This window comes from Pristis pectinata, chromosome 24 (assembly GCF_009764475.1).
Source record: "Pristis pectinata isolate sPriPec2 chromosome 24, sPriPec2.1.pri, whole genome shotgun sequence".
NCBI classification, from domain to species: domain Eukaryota; kingdom Metazoa; phylum Chordata; class Chondrichthyes; order Rhinopristiformes; family Pristidae; genus Pristis; species Pristis pectinata.
In genome coordinates, this window is record NC_067428.1 from 28,694,020 (window position 1) to 28,707,918 (window position 13,899).

Sequence of the window (13,899 nt, forward strand, 5' to 3'; positions counted from 1 at the left end):
AGTCAACAAGGAAGCAAAAGTAGAAATAGAAAGTGAAATTGGGGTTTTCTGAAGCACTGTCTGTACTTGGTGTAGGCATTGTACTTCACATTGAACTATTTGATAAAGGAAGTCAAAATATTTAGTCGGGCAGTAAGAAAACTTCACAAAATTACTCATCACCAAACTTTAGCAGAATTTCCAATCACTTAGACTTGTGTGAAAATTGTTAATTGTCAGCTTGGCTGATGGACTTGAATAACTTATCTGATTGAAGGGCATCAGAATTGCAACTAAATTTATAAATGCACATAGAGTGAATTAGGATGTGGGTAAAAATCTATTTGAATAGTTAAAGTTGGGGAGGTGCTCTTAAAAGAAAATCACATTCTCAATTTTTCAAACTATTTAGTTATTACCTTTCTACTTGCCATTTCACAACATTCTGGTGGATAATATTTACAGGAGTTCAAGATGCACAAATCTCATGACTTCCATGTAACTTGGTGATAAATATTTGTTGTAGTAGGGATGTATTCTTCTGGACAATTTCACCTTTTGTTTTGTTTTCTTTCTTTATTTCTTTCTTCTACATTTGATTCTGATTCACCTCTGTGTCTTTCAGTTGCTTTAGTTTTTCGGGAGACTGTTCCAGGTGCTATGTGTTTTGCATCATCAATCTGATAGGAAGATTTTCTTTTGATATTAATGAACTCTTAAACCCAATCCCTAAAAAAAATTGTAGCTGTTTGTCTTTCTTGGTTTGTCTCGTATTTAATTATTGCTTTGTCTTTTCTCCCTTCTGTTTCTCATTCTCGTCACCTCACCTCTCTTATGCTTTGTTTTTCCTATCTATTTGTCTCCTTGCATGGAACATGGAGCCAGAGTTGAAGGTCTGTTTCTATATTTGCTTTCCCTGAAAGGCTGTGTGGCATTGTATTGTTGCTTATATGGTCTAGAGATGTCTCATTCTCTCTCGACCAAAAGTGAATGAGTGGCTAGATTGGTCGGTAACTTGGAGGGTGGTGAGGGGGTAAGAAATGCTGCTTGTATGATCCTATGTGCCTGTGATGCTGCTGCAAGTACGTTTTTCATTGCACTTGTGAATATGATAAACTCGACTTTGACTTTCTTACTAAGATGGTGTTATAGTGAGTGGGGAGCCAAGACCTAGAAGCTGATGGCAAAACTAGATACAATCTGATGACACTGTCCTGGTTTCATGATGGCAAATACCTTCTGGTATATCTACCACCATCTTAGACATTATTGACTGCAGGCACTGATATGACACTGCTACCCATTTGGAAGAATGTAGAGCTTTAACTGCCAACTCTGAGTTGCTCTTGGTTAGAATTATGAATTACTGTACAAAGACAATTGACAACAAAAGGTCATATGCTTCACATGAGCCTACTAGTGTAGTCTCTGTTTCTTTTTTCCTCCTGTGTTTATTAAGTTTCCTCGTAAGGTATCTATGCTGTTTGCCTCCAGTAACAAGTCTGCAATCTAGAGACACTAGTTCAAGAAGTTGTATTTGCGATTGCATTTAAATATTTACATTAATGTTAATTTACTTTTCAAAAGTTTGCAGACTTGTGGCTATAGCAATGCTGTATTGGGTTTAAAGATACCTTAAGAATTTTGCACAGCCAGCTGAGATACGATGGTTGCGAAACCTCTATGTTGCCATACACTACAGGATATAGTACTAATAATTTATTGGACAAATGTACCTTGTGCACATTTTTTAAACAAAATTTCATAAATCCCCTTTTTTCCTCCTTCGTGCTTTGCAAAAGTACATCATCTAACCAAAGGTATTCCATTCTGGCAGTGGTCTAATGACTTTTAATATTAGTTAGCATTCAAAGAGTGTTATGGAGTACTTTAGATGAAAGGGAAACAGTGTTTCTTTTAAATAATTATTTATTTTCTAAACTATATGGTCCCACTGAACATAGTCTTGGATCCTATTTTTGTAACAGGTTTTTTTTACATTAGATTCACAGTAATCCAAGATATGAAATAATGCATTCAGGGAAATTGTGCTGCAGCATGTATAAAACTACCTGAGCTGTGTGTTTAAAATGGTGTGTTGTAGACCATCCAAAACTGAATTGTATGATTGGTCTGTGTTCTCGAATAACTTGAGTTGCAAAATCAAATTTGTAATTCTCCAGGCAATATAATGAGTGGACCTGGGGTATTTGTAATGCTCTTATTACCAATGACAGTTGTGAGACCATATGTTTTTAGTTTTTGTTTTCTTTTTCTTTAGTTCTCTGCCCTCACAATCTACCTCGTTTTGACCTCACACCTTATTGTCTTATCTGCACTGCACTTTCTCTGTAGCTGTTACACTTTATTCTGCACTCTGTATTTTACCTTGTACTACCTCAATGCACTGTGTAATGAATTGATCTGTACGAATGGTATGCAAGACAAGTTTTGCACTGTACCTTGGTATATGTGACAATAATAAACCAATTCTAATTCTGTATAGTGCTTTTCAAGAAAAAGTAGAAGACAAATGCTTTGTAGTCTATTTCTGTTGGTCTTGAACTCTTCATTGCCTTGTTCTGCTTATGGACTCTGTGAATATTTCATAAATGAATGATATGGAGTTCATGAATAGCTCCATTGTGGGATTGGAAGGGAAAGGGTTTAGGTACCCATTCACTTGGAACTATTGGAATATATAATGTGAATTACTGAGTCCTGTACCGAGATGGATGTTGCCACACTGAAGGAAGGATGTGATTAAGCCGGAGAAGGTGCAGAGGAGATTCAGAAGGATGTTGCCTGGATTGGAGGGCTTGAGTTGTGTGGAGAGATTGGATAGGCAGGGTCTGTTTTCCCTAGAATGAAGGAGGCTGAGAGGTGATGTGAGAGAAGTATATAAAATTATGAGAGGGATGGATGAGAGAGGAGAAATTTAATAAGAACCTGAGGAAGAACGTTTTCACCCAGAGAGTGGTCAGTATATGGAATGAGCTCACAGAGGAAGTGGTTGAGGCAGCTATATTAACAACATTTAAAGGGTACTTGGACAGATACATAGATAGGAAAGGTTTAGAGGGATATGGGACTAGCTTAGATGGGAATCTTGGTCAGCATGGTCCAGTTGGGCTGAAAGGCCTGCTTCCATGCTGTATGACTCTATGATAAAAGGGGATAAGAAAACAGTTTTAAAATGTCTTTTGCAATCTTCAAAAAAAAATTGCTACATGTGAGAGATTCTAGTGAATGTTGAATTTCTGAGCTAAAATTATAAACAAACCACATTAAGAGTTATCATGTTAAAATATATTAATTATCAAATACTAGATTTAACTTTGTGGCGAGTTCAGTGAGTAATTAAGGTGGAATTATTGTTTTTACTGTATTCAACTATGTGCTTTAGGGATCCAGCTGTAATAGAGCAATGGTACATTAAACCCTGCCTTTCATTAAGATTGCAGTGTGCCCCTTCTTGTCAGTAATACAGCATAAGAATTAAATGCTGTGAGTAGTGAATGGAATGGTTTAAAAATATTGTTAAATCAATTGATATATTTGACTGAAAGCAGCCACATTTGACCATGCTCCCATACTCATTTTGTGTTGGTACAAATTAAGGTATTTAAACACTTCTCTGAAGTAGGAACAGCAGGTTTGATTTGGCTCAGTGCCACATCATGCTGCATTGAAACCACTGAGCTACTTTGGATGTATTTTTAAATTGGTTTGTAATTATATCAATGTTATACACTATTCCACACATTTTTAAAAAAAAATGCTTTATGATTTTTGTTCTCTAAGGCAGATTTCTTTCTCCCTACTCTGTCCTCTCCTGGGAATGTTGATTCTTTGATACATCAGAGTTCACAAATGGCATTTGCCCCAGTAATGCAACTGGCTGTTCATCCCCTTGAGCATTAATGGAATTTGTGCTGCCAGGTAATTTAAATTATACAGTCTAGTTTATTATGGATCTTGCATTACACCAATACATTTGCTTTTTTCAGCAAATGTCACAGTACCATTTGGCAGTACAAGAATCCTTCTTTTCTAACCTGATACGAAGAGTCGGTGTTGCAACATAACATCTAAAGCCTGGCTGCTTGATCAGAGCCTGTTAAGGACTGACTGTGATGGGTTCAGATTGGGTTTATAATCTGATAAAACATTTAGCATCAGGCTGGGCCATGTCATTGCTGGCTTGGTTTAGTACTTTATCCAAGCCAGGATGATTTGCATGTGTCCTCAGCACTTGATCAATATTTGGTGTTTCATTCTCGCAGATCAATAGCCTGTTTGACGTTGTTCTATTGGCAGCATTGTCAGGTGATAAATGTTCTCATTCAGATTGGCTGTGGTTGGGTCAGGTTTTAATTTTATACACAAACTATACCAAGAGCTGCCTAGCTGAAATAAATGCAGATTGAATAGCATTTGTGGAGGAAGTGAATGTTAACCTTTCAGACCTTCCAAGCATTTTATCAAAGCCCCACCTATCTATGGGTGGACAAATGGGTCAAATACGTGAAGTATTGACCCCCTGTGCCATTCTTCATGTATGCTTTGTGATCTGTTCAAGATTTCCATTAGTTTCTATCTAATTTCAAATTCTCGCATCTTCAGCATTTTGGTTCTTGCTTTTTTTAAGATGAATTAACTAAGTATCAGTTCATGTTCAAACTATGACTAAGTGCACACTACTGCACCTACAGGCTCCTTGTGAGGTGCTTTCCGAGAAGAGTTTCTCTGCAGGGTCCTTGAGACCTTCCAACATTTCAACACTTCAAGTGTGTCTGTTGCCACTGTCTTAGGGAGGCTGATGGTGATAAGTGGATTAGGCAGTGGTCAGTCCAACAGTCATCAGAACCTGTCATGGTGCATATCCTTGTGGGCACTTGCTCAGACAATGCCATGAACTAACAGCTGCCAATGCCTGGATTAGGGTGCTGGCTTGAGGTGTGATACTAGTCTGGTGAAAGAGTCAGAAACCAAACACAAACTTGGTGACTGTTTTGCGGAGCATCTCACTCCAGTCTGCTGGGTGACCCGGAGTTTCTAGTTGCCTGTCACTATAACTCTCCATCCCACTCGTATGGTGTCAAAATAAAGGGTCAGCCATTCAGGACAGAAGAGAAGACTTTCTTCAGTCAGAGGGTGGTGAGTTTGCTACCCATGAGGGCTTTAAGGCTCAGTTGCTGAGTACATTCAAATCCACCATCATTTTCAGATATTAAAGCATCCAGAGGATGTGAGATTAACACATTTAAGCGGCATTGAGTTAAGCAATCAGCTGTGATCTTAATGATGGAACAGGCACAAGAGGTCCTACTTGTACTTCCAGAGCTTATTTCCTTATGTTTTCGGCAGCTTTCACACCTGCTATTTTGCATGGTTGAGATGATGAGCAGGCTATTTAACTGTGTGTGAGCTAACCATGAGCCTGTCCTCCCATGATGTTTACAAAGGATGTGTTTCTGTAGTGAATGGAAAAGTTCAAGATTTTTATTTTCCCCACCATAAGATGAATGCCATTTTGCTGTCTCACTGGATGTGGCTAATGCTGGGAGAGATTTGAACCTCATCTACAGAACTTGGTTGCAAGCTCACTTTGCCTTTGCTTGACTTGCATCTAGGTATTTTTGACTTGATCGAGTTTAGTTCCCCACGGATACCTCAGCAGGCACCTGTAGTTAAGAGTCAGGGAATTGGCACCTCGGTAGAAATTTGTGGTGTAAATAGGCTGCTTTCAAATGTTGATTTTTGAGTGGGAGCTGGGTATCCTCCAGAGCACATCCTGGATCAAATTTATTGAACATATTGTGGGTATGATTTCTGACCAGTTTGAAAACCCTTCAATTGAGAAGAATTCTAATACAGTACTTGTTTGTGAATTGGGGACAGTTATCCCTTGTTTTAATTTTGATCTCAAGTTTGTCCTGGATCAGTGGAAAAGTGACAAATAAGTACTTTCTTATTTTACATTCTTACATTCTTATAACAAAAAAGGTTTTGAAAGATACCTTGAAACCAAATCATTACCTGAGGTAGATAGTTTTCTCATTGAGAGATGTTTTTAGGGGATGGTCTAGTGAGACATTAGCAGCTGCGTAACTGGGATCTCTGATACTGCAAACAAATTACCTTCAGAAACCAAGTGGTCTCTTGTCAGTTGTGCGCACTGCAAACATAAGGGGTGATGTGAGTAATAGCTGCAAAGTTAAAGACTAGGAAGACATGAACAAGTATATCTTATTCCTGTTGAGCAACCAGAATTGTGGTAATTAAATTTTTATTTGCTGATTTAACTTTACATATTGGAAAATGATAGCATGTTATACTGCAGGCAGAGCATACAGTTGGTAGGTAATGTTTAAAATACTTGATGTGTAGCACAAACCAACTAGTATTTCAGAGTTTAATACAAATTATAGTGCAACTTCATGCTTTTCTGTAATAAATAGTTGTACAATACTGAAAAATATTATTTGCTTCTCCTTCAAGGTAGCCACAAGATTAAATTTATTCTTTTGCTAAAGCTGATGTATTTGAGATGAAGGTTTCATTTGGTGTACTAACATATGTTTGGTTACTGCTGAATTAAATTAATACTAGCAAATGGATCTGTTAAGTGATTTGTATAGGGTTATGTGTTGTTTGTACAGGATAATTGCATCAGACTATTGCTTCATAACTTGTTTACTTAGAACATTTTGTTAAATTAAGCAGTATATATTTTTTGTCTTTGCAGTTAGTAATAATTACCCATTGAGTTATGTAGAAAGCAAATCCCAAATAATCTTACGTTTTGCACACTGTGTTATATTTGTCATGCACACTGTGTACAAAGTAGGTGGTCAGTAGTAGCTTTGAGTGCCTGCCATACACATTCTAACTTTGCATCGTAATTGTGGTGTGATGGAAAAACTTTCTGGTCAAAAGTTGTATTTTTTATTAGTCATGTATGTCTGCCCTTACTGGAAAATGCACAGAAATAAATCCCAAATCTGAACACAATTTGGCCTTGCTGAGATGTTGCTTTACCTCTTTACTATTAATCTACAAATGAAGAATGACCCTGAGATAGCTACCAGAAGACCAGCATTATCTGTGGAACCATACTTCAGTGCACTAACCTTGGTGTTGAGGTGTATGTATATTTTTTAAAAAGTACTTGATTTTGCTTCCAAACTCGATTGTTGCAGCCAGTTGTAGGATTGGCATTGTTGCTGCAGCTGAGATTTTCTTGCTTTCTGTCAAAGGAGGACGTGGTCATCTTGGTCTGTTCGTGACTTGATTACAATTTACACTCTAAGGGCATACGTTCGATGTGACTATGGCAATACTGCTCCTAAGTTTGCTAAACTGAATCATTTATTTAGTATTATTTATTTATTTGTAATTGCATACGCTTTCCTGAGGGTGTGTTTTCCAGCACAAAAGTACTGAGAAATTGTGATGTATGAATCAGCAGTGTATGGCACAGTATATCCCATTGTGTCCATGCTTGCCAAGAAAACGATTCAGATTAATCTTGCGTTCCCCTCTTAGTCCAAACCCTTTGGAGTTCTACCACATCAAGTTCTCAGGTGGGTATGTTTTAAATGTGATGGTTTCTGTCTCCAAAACCACTTCACAGCTCTTGGCTGGTGAGAAAGGAAAATTCTATTCTGCTCTCCTATCTCAACTCTGTGTCTCCAAGTAATTGACCCTTCTGCTGCTGAAAATAGGTCCTTTCTGCTGAGCCTAACTGTGCCTTTTATAACTCTATACACTTCTATTAAATTTTCCCTCTGATGTCATGGTCTCAAAATAAGGGGTTTTCCATTGAAAACTGAAATGAGGCTCATGAATCTATGGAATTCTGTACCCAAGAAGCTCAGTTACAGTGCGTTCAGGACAGCCTGATAGAATTTTGGATATTAAGTGAAGGAATATGGGGTTAGTATAGAAAAGTCAACCTTCTGTATCTGTAGGACTTCCAAATTCCCAGCCTAGAGTAAAAAAAATTAATGATGCAAAATCTTGTTTGGTGTAAATCAATATTTTGGTAGTAGGAACTGCATGTCCTTTCTTTTCAACATATTGTAATACTGCGATATATCATTTTGGAATGGTTATTTTTTTTACATCCCTGGTGCAAGATGGTTCCATTAGCTAATTTGTACATGTGCAGGTCATGTTTTATAATAACAAGGTTGAGAGGTGGAGTAGAGGTATAGTGGGAGTTGTACTGTAGTAATCACTTTGGATTGAAACTTGACAGTGATGATTGTTGTACATCTCAATCTTTAATGGAAAATCAGTTTTTACAAATTTGCCATTTGCAAAAATTAGTGGAACATGCTGTGGGAGAATATCTGTCCTGCTGCTTGCTCTTGCAAAACAAAATCGAATGCATAACTGTTGTATTCCTGCATTGTAACCTAACCAAAAAAAGGCATACTTAAAGCAGGCACTGGTCTCAATTAAACTGTTAAAAACTGTTGAGGAACTAAAAGTTGGTTGGGGAAGTCCCTTTAATAAATGATGTTGACAATCTTCAAAAATGGATACATTTAAGTTTCAGTTTAAATTTCCATGGGGCAATGACGATAATTATGTTTCAAATAAATTTGACCTCAGGTAAAGACTCACTATTACGTTGAACTTTTTTTGCAGCTGAATTAGTTATCCCAATGCAACTCAAAATTTGGCTGAGAATTCTACAAACATTTCAAATACAGTCATCTTTAGTTAAGCGGTGCTTATTTAGTTTTTGCTTTTTTTTTGTAGGAATTGTTTTTCCATTCACTATTTCTTTGTCAACAATGAGTATGCAAAAATTTGCAATCCTTTGTCATTTCTGTTTTTGAAGCAGCCGTAGAATTGTTTTTGCCTGGAATGTCAATCCTTTTAGATTTTAAATTTTTATTTTTATTTTACCTCAGAGAGAAATCTAGCTGTCTTTCAGCATTTCACCCAAAGGCAGACCAACTAGAAACTTTGGAAAATTATTACTGGATTGTGGAGAGAGATTTATAAGTGAAAAATTCTTTCATATATATGGCAGAATAAGAACCCAAGGTTAAGTAAGAAATATTTACAGAAATTCAAAAAGGATGGTGGTATGGCTTTGCCTAATTTTAGGTATTACTACTGGGCAATTAATATTAGATATTTAATTTTATGGACACAAGATTTAGTTGTAATTCAATGTCCCCGATGGGTGTATCTTGAGCATGAGTCCGTGCAAGGGTTTTCATTAGCGTCTATTTTAGGAGCCTCGCTCCCTTTCGCACTTACTAAATTGAGTAAACAAATGATTAACCCAATAACTAAACATATAATATGAATATGGTTTCAATTTTGTAAATTTTTTGGATTGAATAAATTCATTTTATCAAGTCCTATCCAATCCAATTTTTTCTTTCAACTGTCCAGAATTGATTTAGCTTTTTCTTCATGGAAAATGAAGGGAATAATATGCTTTCGTGATCTATTCATTGATAATTCTTTTTTTGTCTTTTGAACAGTTGTCTAATAAATACCACTTGCCTAGATCACATTTTTTTTGATATTTACAGATTAGAAATGTTTAAAGTTATTTTACCTACTTTTCTGATACCACATAAAATTGAAATTACAGGAAAAATTTTAGGTTTTAATCCTTATCAGAAGGGCTTGATAGCAATAATTTATGATCTGATTATGAAAATACATCTAGAGACTTGATAAAATTAAGAATGAATGGGAAAGAGAACTTCAGATACTTTTACCTATAGAGACATGGAAGAAAATTCTCCAATTAGATATTCTTTGATACAGTTTAAGGTGGTTCACAGGACCCATATGTCTAAGGATAAGTTAGCCCTTTTTTATCACCATATAAATCCTATATGTGACAGATGTAACTCGGAGGTGGCTTCCCTGACACACATGTTTTGATCCTGCCCTCTATTGGAAAAATATTGGAAAGACATTTTTAATATTATCTCAACTGTATTGAATATTGACTTACAGCCTCATCCTATTTCTGCAATTTTTGGATTACCAATGATGGATTCTGGCCATCTATCTGCTTCAGCTTGTCGTATGATTGCATTTGTTACATTAATGGCCAAAAGATCCATCCTATTTAAATGGAAGGATCCTATACCCCCTGCCACATTTCAATGGTTTTCTCAAACTATAACATGGTTAAACTTAGAAAAAATTAGGGGTGGTACTGTTGATCCTTCGCTTAAATTTGAGGAAATTTGGAGCCCATTTATTCAGTATTTCCATATGATGTAAGCAGACCTTTTTCGAATCACTTTCAATAACCTTCTGTTTGAATATAGAGGAGTGGAGCTAACAACATAATAGTGTTTCTTTAACTGAAGAAATAACAGTCCAGCTTTTTTTTTGAGGTTTTTGGTTTGCTTTTGTTTATTATTAATTTTTTTTAATTTTGGGGATCTCTTTTCATATAATCAAATTTCTTTTCAAATTCTTTTGTATCATGTTCACTTAGTAAGAGATTGGGAGGTTCAGATTATATATTTTACTCCCTGTGTTTGTATATGTCAATTGTTACTATTGTAATCCCGATCTCTTCACACCACATGTATAATCACTATTGTTATGTGTATTAATTTGAAATGTACTAAAAAGATTGAAAAAGAAAGAAAAAAGCGCACAACTCTCTATATTGATGTTGCTAGCATTACGTTTGCATTCAACTGAATTAAATGAACAATAGAATATTTTGCCTTGAAGTCCGGCTGCATTTACAATATGCACTTTGCAGTAAATCAGTAGTTCATTTGATTAAAAAGAAGTCAGTTAAATTCCTCAATCCAAATACTTTTGATTCTGACTTCAGAAACATCAGTTTCCTCCTTGTATCTTTAAAAATTAAAGTTATTTTATAGTATTTTTTGATTAGGAATTGATTTCAGTACAAGGAAAAAAACAGAAGTTAAGATAGTTGATACTTTACCAAGTGCAACTGTACTTTCATTGGCAGCTTAGATTTATATTGAATGTAATTTCAGTAGTTTATATTGGTGTTACTGGTTATAGAATACTTTGAAGTGGGTAAAACTTCCTGTAGATTAATTGAATAACTTTCTAGATATGTCTGAACCTTTTAATATTTACAGTGCTTTAATCTGTCTTTTAGAACCTGGATATGATCCTTATAATCCTGAACTTCCTAAGGGTTCATCCAGAAATGGAGAAGGGATCTCGGGTGACCTTACAGAATCTAGTACTCTGGAGTTGGAATTGGTCAACAAAGCCATTGAGGCTGTTAAGAATGAGGTTGAACGAGAACAGGAAAAACTGTCAAGGTATGAGGATCTTCTTGATGCAGAAGAAGAGTATGTCCTTTCAACATCATCTACACAAAAGGCAGTCAGCAAAATCAAGAATTGTGCAGAGATTTTACCTAATGAAGAAAAATTGATAGACTCTTTAGAATATAATCCAAATAATTACCAACTAAACAGTAATGTAGAATACACCCCTACTCCACTTTCTGTTACTGCCTCTTCTAGTAAATATACTTTGGATACAGACGATGAAGGTGATGCAAGAGGTAATTCTTTGAAATATGTCCCAACGCTTGTGACAAAGCCAGTCAAAAATGCTACCTCGGTATCCGGTAATAAATATGTGATTGATGACACCAAGCCATGCACTGATTTAGAGTATGATCCTTTGCTGAACTATTCAGCCCGGCTGATCAAAAAAAAGACAAAGGAACATGGGACCAAAAGGCCCAGAGGGAACACCTTGGAGGAGCCTTATATACCTACAACAAAGAAGCGTTGCCATCGCTTGAAATCAAGCAGCTATGACACGGAGTTCCCAGACTCTGGAGATGAACTAAGTAATAACCATCAACAAGGTTATGGTGAGAGTAAGTCAGATCTATTGTCTCTAAAGGCAAAAAACTTAAATGAACAGTCTGCAAAAGAGATTGCAATTCAGTATGATGATGATGATGTCTGCAAACTTGATAGCAAAAAAGAGGATAGAAGGAAACAGAAGCTGAAGTCCAGCAGTCAGTCATCTAAAACTTCACATTGTAGCAAGGAAGAACTTGAACGAGAATGTAAAGGGAAAAAAGATAAAGGTAGTGACCCAGATGGTTCAAAAGTGAAGGCAAGAAAGGATAAAATTGATAGCATTAAAAGTAAATCTTCCCACCACCCACAGAAAGATGGCAAAAAGGGAAAAATAAAATGTGCAAAGGAAAGTCTAGAAATTAAGCAAGAAAAACAAAGGGAGAAATTGAAAGACAGTAAGAATGGCGATAACACATTTGTTGACAAGAAACATAAAGGTTCTGAGAAAAATGAGACCAAAGAAGAAAAACAAAAAATTAAAACTGATGGAAGTCCTAGTAGAAAGATGGGAAAAGCAAAAATGAGCAAATTGGATGGGGTAAAAAATGAAAACCAATCTAAGTCTAGATCAAACAGTTTATCAGATAGTTCAGGAAAAGTCAAATGCCCTGATGGCAAGCTCATAACTAGTCTGAAATCTGACAAAAATAATAACAACACAAAATCAAAAGCTTTGATACCTAAAAATGGGACTCGTGTAGACAGTAAAATCAAAGGTAAGGATTCAAAATCTGTGAAAGATAAAGTTAAACATCAAGAGAAAAAATTGAAACCAGCCTTGACAAAGCGAACACTCAGTCACACAGATTTGTTTGGTGATGACAGCAGTAATGATGAAAGCACTGGTAAACCTGACACTGCTGTGAATTATGAATCTAATTCAGACACTGATAGAAATCCACATATCAACAGCAGTTCTAGTGAAGATGAAACTGGGGGAAATATTGAACAAGCAGCTTTTTCTTCTGATGATGATATCGACTGTCTCAGTCTAGAAAAGGATTTTGAATTTGAATCTGATCCTATGGAGGAATGTCTGAGGATTTTTAATGAGTCTAAAGAAGTAAAGAATGAAGATAAGGGCAGAATTTCAAAACAGGTAAGATTCTGATTGTATTCTTTGTTTGAAATACGTCATTTTAAGGATTTTGTTAGTATTTTTAATCATGGGGGGGCACTTATTTTTCTCTGATATCCCTGGGTTTTACATGATCTCTGTATTAAAGTTCAGGTGAAGAAGTTCTGGAATACTTATCATTGTCTCTGAGTTGTTTAATTGGGCAATTGTGAGAGTGGTGAGGTTAGAAGTTTCTTTGAATTTATTTCTCCCATGTGTGGAAATCAGTAATATCCTCTTCGTGATCCACAAGTGATCAAGATTTTAGCACAGTATGCAAGCATAATTTTCCAACATACCGAACCACTGTCTATTTTGGGATTAAATCCAAGGTGGCATTAATGGAGATTCTGCTTTGATGTGGGTGCAACTGTGGTATTGGATGCAATTTGCAATATGCATGTGGCATGTATGTTGCTGTGTCACCTTGAACTAAATTTGTATATGTAATTCAGCAGCAATTAAGGAGGTAGGAATATAAAGGTCAAAAGTGAGGGTAAGTATGCATAAAGCTTCCAATTGAGAAGCTAAAGCGCGATGTAATAAACCTAGCAAGAAGTGGAATGGAAATATTGAAGTAGAGAAATTATTCAAAATTTTTTGTCATGTTTGTTGGGACTGACATTTTGAACTTCTAAGAATGAAACCTTACCAATAAAAGTACCACTTACTGCATACAAAATGAGAACTGATTTTCTGTATCAGTTGCTTATCAATTTCCAAAGGATTTTGGAGAAGCCCAATCTTGAATAGGAGAACTGATATTTAATTGCCCTACATGAACACAAATTAACTTCTTAGAACCATAGAAAACTACAGCACAGAAAACAGGCCATTCGGCCCTTCTAGTCTGTGCCGAAACATTATTCTGCTAGTCCCATTTACCTGCCCCCAGCCCATACCCCTTCAGACCTCTCTCGTCCATGT

General features: G+C 36.1%; 1 protein-coding gene across 2 annotated transcripts in view; it reads left to right on the forward strand.

Annotated features, from left to right (window-relative positions):
- rexo1 (REX1, RNA exonuclease 1 homolog) overlaps positions 1-13,899 on the forward strand; it is a 69,141-nt gene that overhangs the window by 9,261 nt on the left and 45,981 nt on the right. For both annotated transcript variants that reach the window (XM_052038030.1, XM_052038031.1), the window contains exon 2: positions 11,126-12,954. In XM_052038030.1, the coding sequence (XP_051893990.1) occupies positions 11,126-12,954 (1,829 nt within the window). The remainder of the gene's footprint in view (positions 1-11,125; positions 12,955-13,899) is intronic.